Raw genomic sequence first — 27,356 nt, 5'->3', positions numbered from 1 at the left:
TAACAAAATTAAATATTAAAGCAATTTATATTTTATTTATTAAAATGTTTTCGCTTAGGTTCTCGTAAAATAAGTTATTAAAGCCAGTAAGTTGTATTTTTTATAGCATATGAAACTGCCCGTAGAATTTCAGTGCTAATATTTGAGGGATTGAAATTAAAACAAAGTTAATATCACAATTTATTAGTAATACTTTTAAATGTTAAAAAACAATATTTATATAAAATCAGTCGTAGGTGAAATATTTTGATAATAGAAAGAAAAAACAGAGTTTAAGTAACAATTCATATTTTATTAAGTTATTTTTCTTATAAAAGGAGTTCTTAGAGAACTAAACAAAAATCACACAATTAATGTAACAATATTTAGATCTTAGATTACTTATATTTAATGTCATTCAAAAAATCTTAAACAATATTATTTATAGGTACGCTAAAGTCGACTAACGATTTCATCTAAGAATAGCTGAAATTTCATGAAACAATAGTTTTTATAACTATATGACTATTTAATAACAATCTATAAATATTTCTATATAGAAATTTTCAATTACTATGCTTTATAGTCATTTTGACTAATCAATCATCACTAATATAAATTATAGAACTATCAGAACTTAAATTATTGCACTTTACCTAAGAATTTTGAGCTTAAAATTGTAACTACTAAAAAATAAGAGTTGCGCAATTCAACTTTAACGCTAAACGTGACTATTCGTTGTAAAGGAATTATAAAAAATTGCAACACGAATATATCGCGCTTTACTAAATTAAATCACATAATAATAAGCTACTAAGCGAGGTTATCGCATACAGAGTGTTCCAAAATGTTAAAATAACTTTTTGAAAATTTCCATTGCGAATTTCGTATTTATAATAAAAAATCCTTTAATAAAAAATTAAAGGGATGCATGTAAAACTAATAAGTCTAATAAATTTATGAGTATTAAACTCGAAATATCATAATGGAACACCATGTATAGTTATAATCACATATGATGCGACTGTTTTACTGGAAGACAAGTCTAATTTTGTTGTTTTCGAATGAACACACTTTCAGTGCGTTGGTGAAGAGCATGTCTTTTTCAACTAAAATTATAAAATTAATCGATTAAAACGTACAATAAAATCGATAGTAAGTAAAAAAATTGCACTTTCTGTAGAGGAAATTTGAAAAGCAGTCTACTATTTAAAACATACCTACTTAGTTTAAACAATATAGGTAATTAAATTAATCTGATCTTGATTTAACAATTAAAATCATAATAATTTATGTTAACAAAAAAATATATTATAATCTGCAATATATTAATTTAAATAGTAACTATATATTCATCTATACACTATAGACAACTGATATGTGCGGTTTTTAGTTAGTAATTGCGTAAAGAATCTCAGATACATCATACAAATGATAACTGGTCTTTTTTAAGTTAGCTGTTACGTTTCCTTAACATCTTTCGATAATTACAAAAATCAACTAATAAAATATCTATTCGCTTTATATTTGAATGAAAATTACGTGTTTTGCACCTAATTATGAACGACCATCGCATTGTCTCATCTAATTTAGATGATGATTTCGACGTACTGATTCGGGGCAAAATTCTGCCTCGCCTTGTCGTCTTGCCTTGGAATTCCATCACCCATCAACCTAGCATCAATAGCGGGCATCGGCGCCAACGGCGGCAACGCAACACATTCTGGTGGTATCTGGAAATTAATAAAAAACATTAATCCATCAGTAAGGATCATCCATCATCGCATTACCATTTGTTGTTGTGGTTGTTGGGGCGGTAGGGCGCCGGGAGGCGGTGGCATCGTGGGGTAGTAGTTGGTGGGCGAGACGGGTGGACTCGGGTAGGGCCAGTAGAAGATCTGGGGTATGGGCGGCGGTAGAAACTGCCTGGGGCCCATTGGCGCCGCCGCTATTTGCACTGGTGCGTAACCGGGGAAATTGGGACCGGGATGAAATGGCGTTGGAATTATGTTGCCACCTAAACACAAACGCAACACTCGTATTTAATTGTGATTGTCGGATCATGCTGATGCGTCTAACAATAATATTGCTGTGTTTATTAACTGAATCAGAGAATTTGTAACGATCATTATAATAACCTTAAAAATCAACTAAATAAATTAATATTTATATAGGACATTTTAACTTTTTTGCTCAGTAAATGCTCTATCACGAGCACGCACAAAATAGAAATTGATGTTTATATTATTTTTAAAAAATAATTTTTTTTTTTAAATATATTATAATAAATAATATATAAATATAAATGTTTTAAAAAATTATTTTATAATGTAAATGTAAATGGAATATTACCATTTGTCCACAGCTTCATCAAATTATTGTATATTTGAAATACATATAATAGCAGCTTGGCTTGATTATTATAATCAGTCACTAGAAGCAGCAACAATAATTTGACAATCAATGAATGAAATCACACATTTGAATGAACATGAAAATAATTCGATTAACAGTGCAAATAATTTTAAAGTCACAAATTAATTATAAACAAACGTTGATGAATAATATTTACTAACAAGTAAAAAATGCTGATCCTCTGATATGTGGCCATTAATATTTAAAACACACTCCACTTAATCAAATATAAATTAAGCCCAATGAATCATAATCCATCAATTCGTTTAATTACTTCAGTTAATAACGTAAATACTTACCTTTATTAAAAAACTTATATTCAATACATACTATTGTTAGTTTGCCAAGCAATTGACATTAACAAAAAATTTCAAGTAACCGCACTCCTCTAAAATATTTACAAATTGTCTGATTCCGCTAACAGTGACAAACTTCTAATCACGTAACTAAATGATTCAATTACCATTGCACATGTTTTAAAGGGAAAGTAATATTAGAAATTTCAATGATAATTTTATCATTTAGCTTATATGGATATAAACAGGATTGATCCCAAATAAAATGTGTTTTTGGAAGTGTACCATGATGATTCTACCTCTATCATCCTTGAGACCAATAACTCGTTGCAGCTCTCCTTTGTAATACTATAATTATAATCGAAACAAATAACAACTTAACTTTATTCCCTCGTTTATCTTTATTTTAAAATGGTTAAAAATGATTTTAAAAAATGAGGATTTATTATGTAGAATAGTTTAAATGAAGTTTTCTTTAAAACCTTAGCAATATTTCATGTATATGCTTGTATATTATAATTCCCAATTCCCAATGTATTTAAAATACTTACCGGCCATTATGCAAAAACATCCTCCACCAAAGAAGTTATTGATCTCAAGAACAACATCTGTTAAAGTAATGGCTCATGCTGATGATGTGAAATGACACTTATTATTCCTTTCACCAATCTAGGGCACGTACAGGGCCCAAACCACAAATAGAAAAAAAGCTTCACTTTTATTACATTTGTTTTTAATTTCTTTGATGTAAAAAAATGTTACTACTGGTGTCGGACAAAGAAGTGTGTTATTCTAAAAGGGAGGTGTGGATCGGGGGCTCGTAAAATAAGTAAAATAGACTCACCACAGTGTAGCAGAATTTTTACCTTTCCACCGTACACGGCGGCAGCAGACACCACGTACGACTCCATTCCCGGGGATAAAAACCAATAAAACTAGCCCACATTTCTACATTGCTCATTTTTATCAAAAAACCAAAATCAGCGTTACCATTGTCACAAGAATTTTAACCGACGTGACATAGAATTTCACAATTAACATTTACATACAACCTAACCTGTCTGCAGATGATACAATAATTAATATAATAACAAAATCGGTTACCATACAAAATGCGCAATTTATGTTTGGTCTCTTGTGAATCCCCGACTGAGCCTTCAAACATTTTATACACGTGACTCCGAGTGGGTTTCTCAGGAGAATCAAAAACACCAATATGTTTATGCTGTTTGTGCAGTAATCGAAATTGTTATTAATTCTTTGACAACATCCACAGATTAGTAGAAGGGTTAGTTGCAAGCAAATGTTAATTGGGAACACAAAATAAGAAAATACCAACACCAAAATTGTATGTGATCATTAAAACATCAATATTGTTCTTAACACATCTGTTACCATAAAAATGAGCAATGCGTATTAGCAAAGGAAACTAACAACAAACCCAAAGCATTATTGTGACAAACATTTATTAATAAAGTGTAATTAGAACATATTGTAATGAAGTAAAAAGAGCTGCATACAGTACAAGAGAATATAAGTGATTCAAGAGCTATATTATTCACTTCCAATATAAAAATTAAATAAACTTTCGCTAGATAAATGAATAGCCCTGGGGTGAAAAGTAACAGCATGCTTATTGACTGAAAGTTATGTAGTTTTGTCGTTAGTAAATCTGAAAGCATGTCGTACACGGAAACAAGCGCGTCAAATCAAGATAAACATCAGATCGTGCAATTAAACGAAATATACAAAGGTGAAAAGAACAACGATCTGAAATTCCCTTTGACTCGCGCCGCCGATATTTTTTAGAAAAAATCACGTGATTAGCGATCCCACTCAGACATTCCTACAATTTGCTTTGACGGTCGTACATTTTATGCTTTGACCCACCTACAAATCTCATTAATGGTGATAATGAAATGAGAGTTCTAGGCAATGTCAGGGGATATATCAAAAAATCTAAAAAATTTCACCGCAGAAAATTTTATATTAAGTCACAATCGAATCCACAAAATCCATTTGAAATATGTGATTGTTGTACTCATTGCGACCCAGGTTCCACATCCCAAAATTCGTTTCATGTACACCATTCACCACCAATTTCATCCAAATTCTAAAGTGACGTGCAATATCTACAGACACTTAATGTTTAACATAAACGTTCACTGATATCAATGGATATGTGTTATAAAAATGTAAACAACAACTCATCAAATCAAAATTTGGATGCGTATCCTTCATTGTCTTCATCAGATATATAGAAGTCAAAGCAAATATGCATTCTTTAAGACACTCACTCATCTAGCGAAAGCTCAGAAAAAAATGCAGGAGGCTTAATCTAGAACCTACTCCTAGCTGCGGACCCTTCACTTTCTTTAAACAGAAAATCATACGAAATTGTACCACGTTGTTTTTAAAACAAAGTAGATAGGTCCACGCCAAGAAAACATATCTATTAAACTAAATAAACTAAAAAACCCATTAAATTAAAAAAGTAAATGATTATTTTGATGTGAATTTGTACAATGTTCTTATACAAGTACTACTCTTTCAAAAAAAAAAATGCCTAAATAAAAGTTTCACCCATCTCCCTCTATCAACAATGACGTACAAAAGAACCAAGGACAACATGGCAAAATGTTAATAACATTTAATTTGAGTTGTCGTTGGCCCGCCCTAACATAGTCCAGTACCATTTCAACAACAAATACCCACGTCCGAGTCTATATTAGTTGCAAACACTTTTTATTGTTACGACAAAAGCTTTAATAGAAATGGATAAAAATATCCATAAAAAATATCAACTGGATATGTCTCACAATCGTGGAATGTTTCGAATCACATGTTAATTCTATGCAGTACCCGTGACGCTTCGAGTACTTTTAATAAATGTATTCTGAACGTATGTTAATTCTGTGCAGTACTCACTCCGCCTCGAATACTTTCATTTGTTTTAAAGTATTAACGCCGCTCTCTCAAAATTAGGTCATTGCGATTTGGTCGGGGAGTTCAATCCTCTTTTTCAATTAATGTAAGTACATATATTACTATAAACTCTAAATTTATAAAAAATATTGTATATAACTATATATAAACTACATATTGTCATCAAAGGCACTAACCATAGTTGTAGGAATGTTACTTTTCATTAATACTACTATTTACAAAATAAAAAATTAAAGCCACGTAAAGTAGATGCCATAGTAGCAGAATTCAACAAAACAAATATATACAATAACATAAATTCTTAACGAAGTAAACAATATTAAAAAATAGAAATCGACCTGTAGGTTTTTCTAAAATTTGAGACAAATTAACTTTATCACAGATTATTAATTTTGTCTTTTGAAAGATTGGTTCAACAACAAGTCATACATTTTTATTGTCATGTTGAGTATAATATAAAACGAGTCAAGTATTATGATTGTCTCAGAGTATTGCGGAATGTTTAGAATTAGTCTTTTGGATTTAGAAAAACACAGAGATTATATAGTTCATCAAATTATAGAAATCAATAGGTTATCAACAAAAATATTCATAGAATATATCAGTGTCAATTCACACACATTTTTAAAAGAGAATGACAATTCTTGCATACCGTTTAAATTATTACTCATAAACACTTAATTTAAGTGTACTGTAAGCAGATTAAAGGTTTTACATTTAATGGCTGAATGAAATAAATAAATAAATAAATTTAAATTGCACTAACTATAAATGATTCCAAAGAAGAATTTATTGTGTTATTTTTAAATAATTTGTGTTAAATTAATAAGTACTTATGTGACAATTATTTTGATTTCTATTAAAAATTTATAAAATAGATTATTTTTATAAAATTTTTAATTTTTTCAAATTAATCACCAATTATACATAAGATTTAGTTATAAACACTTTCATTTTAATATTAAAAATTAATAAAATATTTTTTTATAAAATTTTTAATTTCTTCCAAAATATTCATGAATTTTTATACAGGTGTTCTGTTTGTATAAGTACAAAACTGCTTCCAATACATTTTGTGCCCATTTTAAAATATTTATGTTCAAAATTTACAAAAAACAAATCATGTTTTTGAAATTTGCCATTTATTCCACTTAGTGTTATTCGGGCATGAATTCGACTTCATTGCTCTGTTGTATAGGATAAAATAGGCTTTTCCAATTATCTTTCAATTGCTATTCAATAACCTATTGATTGTTGTTTCAAGCTAAGAAGCGGTCTTTTTACATGTTTGGGTAAAAAGACTGATGATATACAGGCACGGAACCTTGAGCATGGAACGCCCTCTTTGCCGGAGATGCTTGTTCATTAAAGGCATCTCCATAGCTGCGTTTTACGGCCACATGTGGCATAACAGGAATAACTCCTTGAGTAGTACCAGGCAACAAATGCGGCGGATAAGCCATGGACGGAGGCCTGGGCAATGTCATTGGCATTCTAGGCGGCAAAACGAACAGAGGGTTCTGTATTAAATGAGGCACCATAGGCATGCCCGGTGAGGGCTTTAACATTGAATTCTGCAACGAATTGTGGGAGTTATTCGGTGAGATCGGTCCCACGTTTTGATTCAACAATGCCAAATTGTGCTGGGCAATTTGATTCATTAAGATAATTTCGTTTTGGGCCTGCGCCGCCTGAGCCTGACTCTGTCTGGCCAGTAGGTTTTGCTGCGCGATTATTTGGGCCTGTTGCTGCGCGAACAATGGATTCTCCCACGAAATCGCCGACTGCGCTTGCACCAAATTCTGAGAGAGCTGCGTAACCGCCGAAGCGGTATGGGGTGGCGGTGGGGGCGGTATATTAGTGGGCGGTAGGTTCGCTAGCGGGGGTGGTAACATACCGGGGCTGAGAAGGGCGGGCGCCGCCTTCGCAGGCGACACTGAGGCCGGGATGCCGCCGGTCAGCACGAGATTCATGTCCTCGCCGGAACACTGGAATACCTCGATGTAGCGCTGCTTCTTTCCGAAGATCATGTAGCGGTGGTGCTTCTGTTGAGCAGTTACGTACGCCGACTGTTCGGAGTCCATTTGGATGAACGCCTCGCCGCTAGGCTGACCCTAAAATAACCGAAGTACTTCTTAGTCCATTCAATATTTTAATGAATTTTGATGAGGTAATAGAATTCTACGTGTATATGTAAGGAATTAACTTAATTAAATAAAGCTTACCTGTGCGTTGTAAACCATGTGAACACCTTGGAATACAATATTTTTGGCATAGTCCCCTAGGAAATCTAATATGTGTTCTACCTGAGCTTCGTACGGCAAACCCCTTAACCTAATACAGTCTTTTCTCGTACCAGAAGTAATGATATGCTGTGGCAATAAAGGCACCTGCGGCAATTGAGCTATTAACGGTGATGGTGTCTCGTAAGTTTTCGGGTCCATCGACCGATTCAGAACCTGAGAAATAATAGATAAATCAGTGATCAGTAAAAATGGAGTGATCATGAATAATTCCACATTTTATAAAGCAAATTATGTAAGTACCGAAAGAGTAAATAGAAATTACCTGCTGCACTTCGGCGGTAGTGGATCTGAACAATTCAATGTAACGGGACCCTATACATTCTCTGTGTTTGGAGAGAGCTTTAGGAGAGTCCAACTCACTGGCGAACAAAACGAAGGCGTCGCCAGTTGCTCTTCCGTCCGGTTTCCTTACGAACAATACTCCGTCTACTCCATCCACCACTGTACAGGAGTTTTCACCAGACGCAAAAAAGTCGAGCTAAAAATAACAAATTTACACCATTAGTCATCCAAATATTCAGATTTAATAAACGGAATATTAAAACTAAACCTTAGATAGTAATTTTAAAACTTACAACTTGTTTGGCGGTACAGTCGTAGGGCAATCCGCGCATGCGCACAATCACTGCCGCCCCGCGACTAAGGAAGGCTTGCGCCTCGCAGCTGGATCCACCAGCCACCGAGAGGAAATCATCGCCAGACGCCCTGTAGACCTCAATGTAGCGAGAGCCGATGTGATGCTTATGCCGTTTGAGGGCCATGTCTCTGTGCTCCTGACTGACGAATCTCACTAGTGCTTCGCCGTTTCGTCTGCCCTGCGCCGACAGGCACAATGCTACACCACCCCTAGAAAAATGAGCAATCACAATCAATTGTGCAAACTGTTTTGTTTGTGTGATAGCTGCGTTCATTCCATGAGTGCATGTCACCACTACTTCTATTACACTGACGTCACAACAAGTTGAAGAATTCTTATGTTTATTATTTATATTAATGTCAAATTGTCGAAAGCGAATCGTAAATAATATGAACAAATTACATTTTCGAGAATATAAACATGGATGTGTCAACATTTTCTTACCACTTATCAATAAAGAGAACTTGATATCCAAATAAACCTGTCAATATCACAAACTGATTTCTCTTCAGGAATCCAACACTGCTGCGATAACAACTTAACTTAACCCAGACCTTATCGATAAGAACATATTTCTAACAATTAACCAGCACCTGAGTTAGCAAGGTCAAACCATGGATTATGGAGTTTATTTAAAAATATTATTACACCGTTTGAGTAACCCAGTGAATTTGAGGTCATCGAGCAAACCACTGATATAATTAACCAAAACAAAGTCGCTATCGCATCTGTGTGTACATATGACACGCGAAGACAAAGTTCACAATTTGATCGGTTGTTAGTTGAATTTACCAGTGTCACCCCAAGTGGTTAAAAAGAAAAAAGAAACGTATGTACGTACTTTGCGACATTAAGTCCTCGGAAAAATTTCGCTATGTCTTGGTCGCTGCTCTGCCACGGAAGTCCTCTAGCTCTTACAACACAGTTGCTGTCAATTTCATCGTCTTTGGAACTGAAAAATAAATATGCATATAAGTTAAATGTTTGCTCGCAGTAAGCAAATAGTAACGTGATCCTCCAAAGATCAATTAAGTTTGTTAAATTTCAAAGAAAATCTTATGACCATGGGGAAAATACATTACTGATGTGACCTTTATATATCAATCTAAAATAAAATAACCCAAAGGAGTATTGAATAATATGATGTAAATGTTTATTATTTGATCACCAGTGCCATCTAACAAACTTTAGGAACGCGTATTTAATTTCTTTCAGTGTAAGGTAATTATTTGTTATGTAGGCTCACTAATCGCTTAAGAATCTGAGCAATTAGTCAGTGATAAACTTGTTTAACTGACAACTGGTAACGATAACCATATTAATCACATTCAAACAATGTTGAAAATGTTTGATCGGTTCTAAATACTAATGGTATTGAATTTCCAGTACATTGTATTGTTTAAAATAACAATAAAGAACCTAAGTTTGACTGTGTACTATGTGTCAGAGGAATGTGCACATTTAACTGTTTTTATTGTAATGGAGAAGACATTTTGTTGGTCCGCAAGATTTGGCGTCTTTTATATTTTTTAAACTATAAATTTTTGCTTTGTGTTTTTAAATGACACATCCGTGACAACTTCTCAAAAATAGCATCTAAGTTTTAAAATTTATATTCGCACTTATTATAATACTTTTCATACACATTTGAAATTAATATATTAAAACATTTCTGTGGGAGTTTTTTGTTTACAATAAATTGCACAGTAGAACAAATTATCGGTAAGCTTAAATTTAATTTAAATAAGGTAGTTTAGAAAATTATAATTATATAAATATAATTTTATGCCAATATGAAAAAATATTTTAAGAATTCACTAAATGAATTCTACTAAAGTAAACTAGCCTCATGAATAATATATTTCAACTCCAAAATGCAATAATGTTAAAATATATCAAAATTAACATCTATTTTTGATCCATTTAACTCTGTGTTACCTACGTAATTATATATTTTGAAACAGTTACAAATTTACCGTATATTTTTCAAATTAAAATTTCAAAAAATTAGTCATTTTAACTCTTAAAAGCCATTAATTAATGTAGAACAAACTGCATGATCGCTACAGGCGTCGTTTAATTATAAAAAGTAATTTGTAATTTACATAATGAGGTACTTTTAAAAATTAGTAATTTTAATTTATTCACTGTCGTTATTTACCCAGACACTTTTAAATACAAACTTATTCAAAAAAATGTAACAAAATATTTCACGAAAATCGTTCTTTTAGCAGACATAAAAAAAACCAAGAAGTTTTTGTAAAAATATAATTTTAATCATCCCAAGTGGATATATATTCAATAATAAAAAAACACCTAAAATATACATTTAAAACCACTTCTAAATAAACTCAGATAAATCTCCACATTACACAATCTCTCTAAAAACGACGATAAGAAAATTTGGTCACCAGAGGATCGCACCGACTAAAATAAAAATCACCAAATCGATACACATGACCGGATCACGATCGGAACGCACCATATTTCAGAAAATGGAAACGGAACACGTGTTACAAAACTCACCCAAAAATATGCTCAAAATAAAACCGAAAAACACCACCGCCGTATTTAACCTCCAACGAAACGCTATCGGGACCACGTTGCGCACGATATTTTCGATGAAAAAAATAAATAAATAATAATCTCCTGAGTGTGCCTGCCCCGTCCGCAACGAAATACACAAGATAAAAATGGTGCGAGTCGACATACACTATGCCCAGCACCGTTTTCTTTATCGGAAGAACCGGTCAAAGTGGGGTGAAGAAATGTAGAAACACTATTGGTTCAGTTCAATAACTGATACCGAGCGTCTATGCGATAAGGAAATCAATTGGTGTGTGTGTACATGAGCTCGTTCTACGTGCAATAGCCGATGTTTGTTTTGGTGTTTTGGTTGAAAGGGACACGAATTATGCCAACATCATGTTTTGGTGTTTAACTTGCTAATAGCTCGGAAAGCGCAGATGAATTGATTTACAAGTTAAAATAGGTAATTACCACCGTGTTCGCAATGGAACATAATGTGTGCGGAGTACATGATCATAAATAAAAAGTGAACTAGAAAATTTATAGGTAAACGGTCTAGAGTTAGATGAAAGACCGCATGAAATTGCGATTACACTCAAATGAATCAATGTATTTTAAAGGTAATTGATGCAAATGTATCTATGCAGAATGATGGCCAATGCGCCTGGTTTTAACTCGAGCTACGTGTCTCCTATTAGTTATGTCTATTTAATGCAGCAAAGATGAAAATCAATGTAACTACCCAATTCCAATGACAAGTTTGTTTTAAAAAAATGATTATTATTATACCATTGTCATGAATGAATGTTACATAAAGAAATTATATCAAATGTATCAGATAAAATAATATTCCATCAGCATAAATAACAAATAACATGTACTTACCAAATTCCGGGTTCTAGTGTCAGATTTACAGTTTCCGGTATGTCGAACCTGTGTCCTGCAAAACAAAACGCACCGACATTAAAAACTACATTCTCCTCTTTCTTCCCTGTATCATGGCATGGTATTTGTGTTTTTCTTTTTGCTACGTCTCTTGTAACAACGTCACGACTAGAACAATTGCAGCGAAACAAAAATAGTGTCTATGCAAGTACATCCAAGTTCATTAAACTTGCTGATTCGGAGATTTTGTACGTAAACCGGACGCGTCGATTTTATTTTTAATGTCTCCGAAAGAATCTGGTGACAATCAATGGACGTCAAGTTACTGAAAGTATTTATTTTCTTGTATTTGTTTGAAAAGATTTCTTAAACTGTTTCAAAATCTCAAAGGCTCTCTCCATAGACACGTTAAGATCTATTTGAGGATTAGATCAATTAGTTTACAGGGTCTGAGACTTAATAATGCAAAAATGTTAAACTTATTTTATTTATTACTGCCAATGGATATACATCATTAAGATTCACTTAGGACATCATTGAGACCTTTTATTTTGTTTATTTTTATGATAAAAATAAAAAAAATCAGTCAAATTAATTTGGTTACATCATTTTTTAACATTAAAATGGGTAAAACATCTTGATATAATTGTTAAAAATAAGTAAAAATTGTGTAATATATTTTTATTATATATTAATGGTAAAATTGGGAAAATATTTTAATTAATTGAAAACCTGCTTAATATCATTAAAATAATGACCCTATATAATTTAATATTATGAAGGTAATTACCTGAATAACTCATTTCAAATTCAATATAGATGAATTTCTTATTTCTTTGAAAACTTTTTTACTTTAGTAAATTAACAAAAAAGGATTTAGTTTATCGCAAAGGTAAAACTTATTTGTCCTTAATTCGAAAGTGACATCTTAATAGCAAAACAGTTGTTTTATGTTTTTTTAATAATCTGTAGTTTCATTCACAATCAGTTAAAAAAATAAACAAATATAAAAATGTTTATTTAATTAATATAAAATCGATAAGATCGAATTGCAATATATCACATTCAAAAAACCAAAACAATGACTAAAACATTGTTTGAAATATTGATTCCACATAATCACATGAGAAACATCATTCAAAGAGCAGACAACAGCCAACGCAGCATAAAAATGTTTATTAAGTTATTTAATGTATTTTGAATAATATTTTGAAACAAAAAACAATAGGATACGTTTTCTACAAATTAATTGTAACTATATATCCAACTAGGATATAATTAAAAAAATAAATAGTTATTTTAAAGAGTTGATAAAAAACTTACCGTCCATTATCAGCCTTTGCACTATATTTACCATGTCTTTTGCTTCTTTTTTATAAAATTCATTCTCCACCTCTGGTTTTAACTCTAAGCCTGTGGAATAGTTAAGAAAAAACAACGAACTTACCAATGTTGAGGTTAAGAAATGCCGGTTTCTATAAAATCGTCCTGCTTACACTGAATCACAACAAAAATTGTTCCCCGTTCGAAATTCCGACAGTGTCTAAACTGCTGTTCTTACTTGATTTTACAGAAAAAAAGTTAATACGTTTGATAAAAAACATGAACCTGCCGTTCCCCATTTATGGACGACGAAACGTTGATTGCAGTAAAATTTCTCGTGGAAAATCTTTTCGTACCTTAAGAATACAACGGAGACGTCATTTGTGTCTTTAAATGTTTATAAATGATTTTATTTTTTATTATAAAATTCGCACTAATAATTTCAAAACGTAAACAGGTGTCAGAGAAGGTGGTGTCATCTGTTAAAGTATTTGAACAACCGTATTCGCCACTCCTGCTTATTCTCGATTCCTGCTAAGATTGCGCATGACACAGTATTTGTCAACAAACTTTCGTTAGTTTGGAACAACAAGGACAGATGGAACCGCATGTTAACAAGCTTGATAGAAGTCTAATAATTACGAATGGTTATTTCATAATAATCATAAACTGTGATTATTGGTAAACATTAGACTTAAACTGTAGACAACAAATTAATCTAAAATCAAAATTTTCCATTTCATTTGAACATCAATATCTTGTATATAAAATAATTAATAGAACATGTAACCATAAAATTTAAACGAAACCTGACCATTCGATTAATAATATGCCCTTACACATAATTACCACATAAGAGAATTTACAATTACCGTAATTATTTAAGCACCATTGACAACATAACTTGCTTGATTATCATATAATGGACGCGCAGGAAATCAACATAGAATTTTTATTTGAGTGTTACAATAAAATGTTGGATTCAGAGAACAGTCCGATAATATCACCGACTAGTAAGATAATTTTCTTTTCAATAAATAAAGCAAAAAGGATACATTCAACCATTTCGGCTACACTTTGGGGCACGTCATCGGTTTTGCCGCAAAACCTAGCCACTTCTTTTCGCAGGTCATGGAACATACTATAATAGGGGGACAATTCTAGTTCCTTTCGGCACGCCTCTGGATGGAGACATTGTCGCAGGGGTAATTGACCGTCAGTAATTAATCTAAAAAATACAAAAATGGTCAATTTTGGTAACAATAAATGGGTATAATAAGTAACACATCACAAATTTGCCTTCCAAAAAAGCCAAAAGATATATAAATAATTTTGAATATTGTTGGAAGTTAGTTCCTAATTCTTGACAAAAAAGAATAACACCAATTTTACAGAATACCTAAATTATATGAAATAACAAATTCCATCTCGAAGTTATAACGTACACTTTTGGTTTATTTTACGTTACATACTTCAGAGCTGTGAAGTTTTAAAGTAATTTGAATAAATTAAGATGTTTCCTTACCTAAAACCAGCATTATGCGGATCTATGTGTAAACTATTGCAATAAGCATCGAATTCCGTCAGGGCGCTATCCAACTGCCTTCCAGCACTTTTGATCAGTTCATCGGTCAACACGGATTCGGACGTTAGCTGTTCGGACAAAATGTTTTCGTTGATGTCCGCAGTTTGTGGCCTAATTGGGTACTGTTGCACACCCACAATCTGAAACGACACAAAACAACAACGTTAATTTTGCAATTGCAGCAACATGTCAATGGTTACGAAGGGGCAATTAAAAAAAAAGGAAATTGGAAAGGCAGAAAAAATAATACAGAAATGTATTATAGATGTGCAAATATTGTCGATAAATTATATGATGGTTTTTAATTGCGAGAAACACGCACTTATAACTATACACCAAGTTTCTCGATAACTGCTACTGTAAAATTTGCAGTCGGGGTTTATTAAATCAATGAAGACGTGGATGTGTGTTATTAGCGGTGCGGATGACTGAGAATTGAAAGAGGTTTATGTTCAACGCTTGCAAATGAAATTCAGTATAATTTAATGTGTCGGTTTAATAAACCAGGTTTTATGCGTTTGATATCAGATGAATAAGAAGGTGTGAAAGAATTATGTCTGGATCTTTTAAATTTCAAATATACGAAGACTTTTAGCATTTCAAATCAATCATATATCTAATATTGACATATCGTCGTTATCAATTAGATTTTGGTCTATTTATACATCTACAGATGATAAATATCTTTTTTAATCTTCGAATTTATTATTAAATTAGTTGCCATACTTGGCGTAGTATAAATATAAATAGGAAAGATAATTTTTAAAACATCACTTAATTCAATGTTTATTGTTTTTGAACACTCTTTACATTCAGTGAAACTAAACAGCTCACAATCATTCTACTTATTAGTAAAAATCGAGGTTAGGTTATGTTAGGACAATAACTAACAAACGGTGAATACAGAAGAAGCAAAGGCCAAATAATTCAGGGAAAAAGTAAATGAACAATTTTGAAGATTGTAAAGTATTTTGGAAGAAAGAGGAAGTAGTCATCCCTACAATTTACTTAAAATAATGTATATTATTTTTGAACACCTCTAAAAATTATCAATTAAATTGGATTGCTTAAAATCTTCCAGTTTTTAGATTAAGCAAAGCGAAGCTCACAGTATAACTGAAACAATTTTAATTAAAAGATATTTTATGATTATCTAGATAAATTACTTAAATTTTCTTGTTGCATTATCTTTTTAACCTTTTTGATCTTCTTATTATGAAATTATTATGTATATAAACCCTGCCACATATATTAAACGTTTATTACATCAACATTGTGTTTAACGATGGAAGGACGTCATTTAATTTTGGAAGAAATAAATCAAGCAGAAAGACAGCTTCAAGGTAGCTTGAAGCAAATTAAGGTAACTGTGAAGTTTAGTATTTCCCAAAGTATCATTAGTCGATTAAGGAGGCGCTTTAGAGAAATTGGTAGTCCGGTTGTACAGCATCCATGTTGTGGACGCTGTACTACAGCAATTTAAGATCAATATTTATTATTAACAACTCGAAGACAATCCTTTCCTAGAGCAGCTGACGAAGTTACAGTAAGCACATAATGCAGTCGTTAGTAGAGATACTGTAAGAAACAGATTACATAAAGGCAATCTACATTCTTGAAGACTAATCAGATGTCCATCTCTTTCTAGAAGTAATTGCGGGGCAAGATTGGAATGGTGTAAAGATTTTCAAGACTGGGTTGAAAATAATTGGGCTGCAGTATTATGCACCTACGAGTCTATCTGATTTTTATCCAAATTCTCGTCCACCGAAAATTTAGAAAGATTTTAGGCACGTTCAAGAAGATTTTACATTTAGAGTTGACACAATAATGGTTTGAGGTGACGCGATTATTAACGGAATAAATGATCTCGTTCATCCAATTGGGGTTTTAAGGATACAGTAACGTTTAAACAACCTTTTGCAACCAATAGTTCTTCAATTTGCTGAGGCTATTGGTGAAAACTTCTACCTTATGCACGACAATGCTTGCCCACATGTGACACGTGTTATGATAAATGGGATAACCAACAAAGGAATTGAAATTTTCCATAACATGTACAATCATAGAAGAATTTCTCCAGAAATGAACAAAATGCTTTTAGATTTAAAGACCTCCTGCATACGCAATGAACTCAAAAACCTCAAAATGATATTAACCACCTTACTTTGTCTATACCAATAGATGTATAGCAATAGTGAAGGATGTTATGTTAAAAACGAATTAAAGGTTTACAAAAATATCCTTAGACTTGTCTTGTTTGTGTATTTTATTCCTCTTTTACCTCCTCATTTCTTATGTGCCTAAATTGTAATCCAAACATTAACGTATTCAAAACGCTTTGCTGTTGTTTTATTGAAAATAAAACTGAGAGAATTAACGTCAGTTCAAATTTTCAGACCCAAAATGGCAACATTGTTTTTATTAATATCCTGCGTTTGGTATCAAGGCCGGACAATTTCGTAGTCGTAATTAAAGCGTGAAAAAAATTCTACAATATAAAAAAGAAGAAGTCGAAAACAAGTCGTCATAGAAGAGCCTTGAACTAATGCAGAAAGCGTATTTAATATTTATTAATTACATTAATTGTGTGCTCGATAAAAAGTAATTAGCAGCACAACAACAAATTCAGTCGGCAACCAACCGACTTTTTAGCATAATATGCAGACGTACCGTGTGTGTGTGTACAAATTTAACGCATATAACGTATCGAAACGATATTACCGTTCAAGGCCTCGCATTCCAAAAACTGATTAATAATTAAAATCAACAATTTATCTGCATAAAATTGACACCGACTCAATGATCTGTAACCGAATCGAAAAATATCGAGTGCAATTCTGTTGCCGGACTGGAAACCGGGGCGACACATTGAATATTTAATGGTGAATAATAAATTATATTTTTAGAATAACACGAAATGGACATCCTTGGGCCACTGTATGTTAAACAGGTTCAAAAGTTCAGCATAAATGTTTTTTTAAATCGCCACGAACACGCTGTAATAATAACAATCATGTGTCCTGCCACAGAGTCGGACTGGGGCAAAAATTATTGGTCGGCTCGGGGAGAAAAAATACGATCCTATCGGATTTATTAAAAGTTGCAGGACCTTCGAGTCAGAGTAATTGCAGTTATTTCATGAGGACTTCTAAGAAATTGTTAATTTTATGAATTACGATGGTTAAGTGACGGATATCCTCACGGTAAATTTAGTAGTCGATCCTATTGACAGTAATACAACCAATAAGCGACAAATAATTGCATGCCTCACATGATTTATATCATAAAGGCTCACATTAGTTATCCTTGGCCATAAGATTGCATGTGGCAAAACCTTATATTATTGAAAATTGAAGATTATGAATTGTTGGTTCTGTTATATGGCTACGAGATTTGTAAACAACTTTGTTTTTACTTAATTAATTTAATAATTCATTCTTAAAATCGGAAAGGATAATGGTAAATTTTAAATAGATTTCACTGAATATGTCAAATCAATGAATACACGATGTAATTAATTTATTATAGTAAATTTTATTCTCTGTTTTCTACACCTAGATATTTGCCATAAGAAAACTTAAGTATGACCTATAAATGGCTGTATGTTGTAAATTGTTGTTAATTAATTTCCAAAATACATTTTCCAAAAATAGAATATTTATGTTAAAATTACTGATTGTATTAAAACAATAATTAATTAATCATGCCGTAATAATTCCTTTTGTGAATTTGTCGTATTTTAAACCATGCACAAACAATATGATTTTCTAATAAAAACAGTTTATATCTAAATTTACAGCAATTTTTATTTTTATGTGTAAATTCTCCCTTAATTTAATTCCATTAATATTATTAATTTAGTTTCTCTATATAATTTATTGCAGATAGAAAAATGATATCAAATAAGTCTTTTATATTCACATTATTTAAAAATAAAATACAATTTTATAAAAGTGATTTTCTGTAACATTCAATTAAATAACTTTTTTAAACATTTGTGACAGATAATTTCAGATATCATACTATTCGAGAAATAAATAGACAAAATAATTCACCACTTTTAATCTGTTTTAGCTATTGTTACATTTTAAATTGTTACTGACTGTGAAAAAATTATATTTTCCAAAATATATAAGTACAGCTAAATTATTCATAATAAGTAAATGATTTATTATTAACTTGCCATATGTTTCTAAGAATTTTGCGGTGGAACCGCATTATTAGGTCGTAAACAATTTCTACAACTTCTATGTTATTATTATTTAAATTTAATAATTTAATTATTTTATTACAGTTCTTGGAATTAAAACGTATACAAAAACAAAAGTTTATTTTATTATATTAATTGTATTATATTATCACTTTTCATTAAAAAAAAAATTATTATATTATAAATATGTTTAATAAAATACCAAGTTTATCGATTATTTGATATTATATAATATTCACATTATAATATTTTTTCCTAATTTAATATATCATGAAAAACATTTAAAAAATATTTGTTAATATGAACTTTTATGCATATCTTGATAGTGTGATAAGATTTATCAAAATTTTTAAGTGTAGATATCTGAACTATTAATTACTTTCTTTATATCTCATCTAGTTTTTTAATTCCATTTTAATTATCTCTCTATACAAATCTGTTTATAATTTAATCTGCTACGGACAGCCTGATAAAAAAATGATCTTGCCGAGAATGCCGACCATGTAATTAATCTTCAAGAACTATACAATGTCTAACTGGTTTTCCAGTCTAGACGAGGGTTTCAACCCTCTTATTTAAAGTTTATAACATATCTTATACCGCTTTAATACGCTTCTTTATCTCTTTTGTATAAGGTACTGGTCCACAAAGAAATATCAAGACAAGCTGCAACTACAAGTCTGTATCGCTTCAGTTCAAAATAATGTTTTCCTTCAATAGTATATAGAACGAAAATTATTAACGGCCACGGTAGCGAACGGTTCCACGTTCCGACAAGTCGAAATATTTATCATCTCCTTTTCCGCACTATAAATTACGAAATCACACGATCGGATCGGACGCCGAGAGAGAAGTTTCCCAACATTTCGATTGACGAGTCGATCGGATAAATTGTCACCTCGACTTCTCGGCAATAATGTACGTACACACGTACCACACATGAGATAGTAAACTTTTGATATATGACAATGACAATTAAAGGAATGGTATTCACACCGTGAGAAATCGTACCCATTATTAACCATTGAGGGTTCATTAATTTTGTCACAATTCGTTTTGCAAGTATTTTACGAGGCCTCACAGGTGCCCCCATTGTGTCGCAAGACATGACACACGCATTCGCAATCGGCACGCTCGTACGAAGATATATGTATAATGGTTCCATCTGCCTCTCTTTTTCGAAGCGAAAGCCCCGGCAATTTATTCAGCAACGTTATCTGCCGATATAAACGATTCTATAATTACGTATTTATTGTTTTCCGCGGCCATGTGGGAAGTTCAACGATGGATGAGTGAACGAACTCTCGATTTGCATTCAACGGTCGATACGGAACGGTCCCTCCCGGTCCCGAAGCAGGTGGACACCACGCTGAAATTCTTCGTGTCCGTGTTTCCATGGCGGTGCCCAATTTTAATTTGTTTCACATTTTAGGTCGTCCTGCAGTCTTATCAAAAGTTACCGTTACCGTATTAATTACATTTTTTTAGTTATAAATGGAGTTAGCTAACAATTATAAATTTAAAATTATCAGTTATATAATTATATCACAAATTATAATAAGACTAGTCAAAATTTAATTAATATTTCCTCCAAAAATGGGTCTAAAGAACTAATAACTAACCTAATATTAGCAGTTGTCTAAAAAAATCCAAATCAAATAATGTTATATACAAATTAAAGAGAATTTTGTTATTTTATTATTAATTTATTTATTTCTTATTTTAATTCATTCCACATTTTTAAAAGTTGATCTTTGAACAAGGTTTTTGCTAAGGTTCATTTGGTTTGAATTACACTTTTTACTTCTAAATGAGCTTCGCTAATAATTATAAGTGATTTAATAATTATGTCAAGATTAATTAAGAAGTTTTTAATATTTTCTGATAATTGATCCAGAAAACTCCCGGAAATAGTAGTTTATTCAAAAAAAAACAAATCAAATAACTTTGATAACGTTTATTGAAAAAATACACAAATTAACATAAAAATACAAAATACATTTCGTAATATAACATAAAAATAGAACTTTATCAAGGAAAATTATTTATTATTTTAATTTATCCCAGAATATTAATTAATATTAAGTTGTAATTACATTTTTTTTAATTCTAAATGGGGTGAACTAATAATTATCAAATAATAAATAAATATAATGTGATAATTAGTAGTCAAGACTTTTTTAATATTTTCCCACAAATTGCTCCAAAAGAACCCTTCAAAAACAGCAGTTTGTCCAAAATAATCTAAATCAAATAAGTTTGATAACGTTTATTAAAAAAAAAAATACATAAATTAACATAAAAATAAAAAAATAGAATATGTGATAGATCGTTAAAAAAAATCGTATTTTTGTCTCACAATCTTAAAAATTAATCTTTGATCAAGGTCTTTGTTATGGTTCATTTGGTATTAATTGCATTTTTAGTACTTAACAGGGTTCTAATAATTACCATTAAAAAAGTCTTTTTACTCAGGAAAATTTGTTTCTTATTTTAATTCATCCTACAATCTAAAAATTGATAAGATCAAGACAAAAAATTTTTTAGTTTTAAATGGGGTACGATTTATATAAACTGATAATCATATTAAGATTAATTAAGATTTTTTTAAGTATTTCCCATAAAATTTAAAAAAATATATATGTTTACAATAATTAATTCTTTATTAATGAGACTGTATCGTCTTTAACTAAATAAAGTATCTTTGAAATAAATTAAATAGTGAATATTGATTATTATCTGATATTTATTATAAACATCCCCATTTTTAGAAACTTGGTTCCAGCTAATTACTATTTTATTCTTTTTGTAAGTTTTTAAATTTCTTGTGTAATTATGAATAATTTTATTTAATTCCGAATTAACTGTACCCGCCCAAAAAATATAATTTATGGCTACACCTACTCTATTCTTAAAATGAATACGTTATAAATATTTTGATCGCCGCCGATTTGTGCTGTAGTTGGCCAATTATTTTGTCATTACGCCCACAAAAAAACTGTACCTAAATTGAATTCACTTCGACATTGAATAAAACTCTTGGGTCTCTGTAGAAAGTTTATTTGAAAACTTGCAATTAGTTTTCTATCGTGGTCATTTGCGTGAGAGTTAAAAAATGCAATGGTTGATATACGATGAAATGAGTCACATAGTGGCTATCATTAACTTTCTGATGTTTAAATATGTAAACATTTGTTTGGCACTACGTAATATCAAAAATTTATTCAAATATTAAAAACTTATTCAAATATAGAATGTATAGAACGCATCCAAAGTCTGAAGAAGCAGAATCTTGCTTGAAACCATTAACTTTCAGATGTTTTAGTATGTAAACTAATGAGTTTAGCCATACTTAAAACAATATTAAAAATTGTATTTTTGTAAAATTATTCAAATTTAAAATAATTTAAGACAAATTGCATGTAACAAAAATTAAATAAATAATAATAAATTTAATTTAAATATTAACACAGATGGTGAAATTGATTTTATAAAATTCAATATCGAATAACATTAATGTTCATTGACAGCGAATTGCCGGTCATTCAAATAAATAGTAAACTTTTATCCACTCATGCACCGTCGAAATTCAACATTCGAAGCCATTCAATAAATCTGATTCGTTTATGACCGAAACCTTGAATTTAACATTACACAAAATACCAATTCACCCAACAGATGATCATCGAAATGATCAAAATTATTTCTTCTGCCACGCCATCCACAATGGATTCTATATCGGGATGGAAGCTTTTATCTGTGCGGTCTAAAAATAGAAATCGCTTTTTTATGCACCGTCATCTCGTTTGTAATGGCGTGTTTTTTTCTATATATCTCGTCCGATTCAATTCGGACGAACGAATAATTTCAAAGCCGACCACGAAACGTTTATTATCAGAAAACGTTGAAATGGAATCGGACACGGTTATGTAATTTAATGTAATTCCTATGTGAAATTATTGTGTTGATTGTGTTTATGTAAACATAACAACGGTTTAAAGTTGTTTGAAATTTTTACAATGCGTTTGGCAAGAAGTTGAAATGTTAATATCATAATTCGGGACTACATTAAAGTTTTCACAACTGTCTTGTACAGTTGTACATAACGATGGTGGGGTAACGAGAAATTTTGGACCTACAACGTCAGGTAAAAGTCTGGGCGATGAGAAAATTTACAGTTTCTACGTGAACTAATTAAAGCCGAATCCCATTGTCAGTGTAAACAGCAAGACGAGCAAGTCCTTGACTCCAGCCAGTGTTCTTTCGTTAAAATTACATAATTGGACACGTTTGTGACCAAATAAAAATCCAAACTTGAACACGAAATTGTAATTTTGCTGAAACGATTATTTTTATGAAATATATATGTCGCCCTCATGTTGCTGGTATATTTTTATGAAGCTCTCTCTACGTTGTTACCTTCTTATTTTGCTACGGATGAATTGCACTAGATTAGATTAAGTTTTTTATCTTATCTTCACTTACATATTTTTATCACACAGCACTTTGTACCCGCAGTATTTGAAAAAAAAAACTTATGAAACCTAAAGTAAAACAAATAACATAAAATGAAAATAAAATTCATACATATAGTATTGTAGTTTATTTTTATATTTAACATTCGATTTAAATAAAACAAGCTTACTGAATAATGGGATAATGTATAGAAATATTCATTTTAATATTTATCAAGATATCTATCTAATGTATAATTCAATGGTACCATTAGTAAATATAATGTAAGAGACCAAATTCAACTTTTGGTCTTGTTTGTACTTAGAATTAAATGAACTATTTATATGAACTAATATGTTAAGTTACTATTTAATATTCTCAGATACTTTTGTCACTTTATTCCATGATTTAGTTAAACAGAATAAATAATATTGTTAGAAAAATATCCCAACTCAGACCATCTTATAACTATTTAAACTCAGGCTCAGACTTATTATTATTAGATGTCCTCAAATTTGTTAAATATTTCATTAGTTTATCAGAAGAAACTAATTCGTAAAAAAATGTTTCAACTCAAATCATGACATAACTATTTAAACTTTTCTAGTCGTACAAATGATCTAATCATGAAAGAAAATGTGAGCTTGTTAAAAGTAAAAAATTAATTCGTTTTAAAAATGTTTCAACTCAGACCATGACATAAGTACTTAAACTCAGACTCAGATATTTTCAAATACAATATTTTTTTATGAAATTTGAAATACCAAATTTATTAGAAAACTTGCTAAATCTTGGTACAGACTGTGAAATATATCTAGAATTAAGTTTAGAGCTTGTTAAAATATCTTTAAAGAGTATAACTAAAGAGTGTCAATAGAAATTATAATGTAAGAGACCTTTTGGCCTCTAAGAAGTAATTAAATTATTTGCATTCCATGGTTTGGCTGATCAGAAGATTTGAATTCGTTTGCAAAATGTTTCAATTCTGACCATGTCATAAGTACTTAACTCAAACGTAGACATTTTTTGAATACAATATTTTTATGAAATTTAATAGAAAACTTATAGAACAAAATGTGAAATATGTAAGTTTAGAACTTGTTACAATATCTTTAAAGAGTATAACTGAAGCGTGTCATTAGTGAATATAATGTAAGAGAGCAAATTGGACTTTTAAACCTGTTAGCATTAAGAATTAAATAAATTATTTGTGAGAATTAATATTTACTTAGATTCAGACTGTTTGATAAAAAAACAATATTTTTCATGAAATATGGAGGAGGGCATATTTAATAGACCATTATCAATTCTTTTTATTTTTTGACTATTAAAAATGATACGTTATTCGATGGGATGATGTAGACAATATACATTATGAAAACATTAAATGGCTATAAATGTACACGTAGTTAAATGCATGTGGTCAATTAGAAAATGACAAGCAATTTCAAAGTTCAAATAACAACTTACGAGTCTAAAATTATGTCATTCAGGCCAAAGGACAAACATCACACATATATATTATTATTGAACTTGTTCGACAGCTTTGAAAAAGTTTCAATTATGAATAGTTTTTATCAATACAATTGACAATGATGTATGGAAGGTATTCCATAAGTTGGTAACTTAAAAAGTTTCCTCCCTTGTGAATTTGCACATGTTAATGTTAACAGCGCCCATTTAATCCCATAATTTATTCCTACGTAGAATGGATATGAGGGAAATGTAGAAACTTTTTATGGCATTACGGGAACCGCCTTCGAACAACCAAAAGGATTGTGAGCCAGTTCGTTACTTCACACAGTCACATTCGCAGGTGGAACGAAACCCATTAAATAAATACTAGATAATAAACATAATTTAATACAAACTTTTACGGTTACAACACTTCATTGTTGTTCTGTCCAACGCGAATGAAAAAAAATGAGTCAACTCCAAGTTTCAAATAATAATAAAAAAATACAAGGCTGAACAAATATGTGGGTCAACCTAGAGCCGTTTACTACAGTTTCGCGTTCCATTGCAAAAAGGCAACCGAGTATAGGAAATCGTTCTTTCTGTCTGGTCGGTAATTTAACTCTTATTAATAATCGATTGCGCAAGTTTTACACAACCATGCGAACGGAACGTGCCACATAGAAGATCAAATTTTGAGTTTTAAAACATTTTTTCAATTATTTGGGTCGTCAATTTAAATTTAAATTTCGTTAAACAACTGTTAGAAATTGCACTGCAACATTATAAAATTACGTACAAATGATTTAGAGGTAAACAATGGCGAAGAGTTCATTACACTTTTCAATGACACTATAAATTAGCACTCTAAAGATGCGGAGTGCCAATTGCCGAATTTCATATGACGATAGAAGTCACGCCTTCTCTCACGGATTGCGTGGATGGCATTCTAATGGTTCACTGTGGTTGAATTGAAAGTTGTTCTGTTCTTCGATGTCTATTCGTAAATGTTTGTAAATAATAATTAATCTATTTCTGACGTTTGCAAATACTTTTTATGTGTAAGGTTGAGTCTTGCACTCAACACTTCTGAAATTTGTTGTTTTTTATTATTTACATGAGATACTGAACAATCAATATCTACAGTGCTACTAGAAATTTTCTAAAATTTAATTTACTTATTGAAAATTTTAAATAAAGTAGTTAAAAATTTATGTAAATGAAGTATTATTATTTATATAAAAAAACTTTTTTATCTATAAACTATGATCTTTAAGCTAATTAAATTAAATAGTTTTTGATTCAACAAAAAAAAGTATTTTGAACTTTAAACAATATAAATGTAATTATTCCAACAACAAAGAAAAATTAATTAATCAACGTTAATTACCACGAAATATAAACATTATAATTTTATAAATTTATATAAAAAAAGTAATCTAATAAGAGTATTCTTTATAACAAAGTCTCTTTTGTCTATAAACCATGTTTTTTACCTAGAAATATCAAATTTAGTTAAATTAAAAATTTGAATTTAATGGAATTTAAACAGTATAAATGTAATAGTTCAAAAAAAATTTCAACGTTAATTATCAAGCAAAAAATATGTATAAACTTATACGATGAAATCTAAATATTTAAAAATTTATTCATAAAAAGTAATCTAAAATCCTTATAAAAAGTATTAAGTAATTAAATTAAAAGATTATTGTATTAAAAAAATATTTTAAAAATTAAACAATATAAATATGATAATTTCAAACAAAAATTAAATTTCAACGTGAATTATCTCGAAATATAAACAAAAAATTGTAAATTACATATGAAACTGTACAATTTAATATACAATAATTAAAAATGTATACAAAAGAAATAATCTAAAAAAGTATTCTTTATAAAAAAATTTTTTGTTTTTTTTTTTGTATAGAAACCATGTTATTTACTTAATGATATCAAATTTAATTTAATCAAATTAACGAAAGTATTTTGAAATTTAAACAATATAAATATGATAATTTCAAACAAAAAAATGAAAAATACATATGACCTATATACTTTAATTTAAATATAATAGTTTAAAATTTATACAAAAGAAGTAACCTAAAAAAATTCAATTCAATTATTTCGAAATATAAACAATAAATTATATGCAAAAGAAGCAATCCAATCCAAAAATAGCATTCTTTCTATTTATCTAGTGGTATCATGATAAGTAAACAAGATAAATAAAATAATTACCAAAAAAAAATAAATTTCAACTTTATTTGTCAAATTTACCAATTTTAATCCTACATTAGATTGACTAAATTTATTTTACGAAAATATTCCGTAG

General features: G+C 30.4%; 1 protein-coding gene across 2 annotated transcripts in view; it reads right to left on the bottom strand.

Annotated features, from left to right (window-relative positions):
- Window positions 1-271: 271 nt before the first annotated feature.
- The window catches only part of LOC109605746 (RNA-binding protein fusilli), a 42,210-nt gene continuing 15,125 nt past the window's right edge, over window positions 272-27,356 (bottom strand). The window contains exons 2-12 of one of the 2 annotated variants that reach the window (XM_049961701.1): window positions 14,842-15,041; window positions 14,372-14,544; window positions 13,317-13,406; window positions 11,994-12,048; window positions 9,421-9,531; window positions 8,518-8,788; window positions 8,205-8,420; window positions 7,862-8,095; window positions 7,534-7,750; window positions 1,770-1,996; window positions 272-1,712 (exon numbers count right to left, since the gene is read on the bottom strand). In XM_049961701.1, coding sequence (XP_049817658.1) covers window positions 1,569-1,712; window positions 1,770-1,996; window positions 7,534-7,750; window positions 7,862-8,095; window positions 8,205-8,420; window positions 8,518-8,788; window positions 9,421-9,531; window positions 11,994-12,048; window positions 13,317-13,406; window positions 14,372-14,544; window positions 14,842-15,041 — 1,938 coding nt within the window. In that variant the 3' untranslated portion in view covers window positions 272-1,568. Of the gene's footprint in view, window positions 1,713-1,769; window positions 1,997-4,139; window positions 7,751-7,861; window positions 8,096-8,204; window positions 8,421-8,517; window positions 8,789-9,420; window positions 9,532-11,993; window positions 12,049-13,316; window positions 13,407-14,371; window positions 14,545-14,841; window positions 15,042-27,356 lie in introns of those variants that run through there. The other variant, XM_049961700.1, reaches the window with a different exon arrangement.

This window comes from Aethina tumida, chromosome 1, assembly GCF_024364675.1.
Source record: "Aethina tumida isolate Nest 87 chromosome 1, icAetTumi1.1, whole genome shotgun sequence".
In the NCBI taxonomy this organism is placed as follows: Eukaryota; Metazoa; Arthropoda; class Insecta; order Coleoptera; family Nitidulidae; genus Aethina; species Aethina tumida.
Note: the sequence above shows the minus strand (reverse complement) of the source record. Positions and strands in the feature narration are given on the sequence as shown.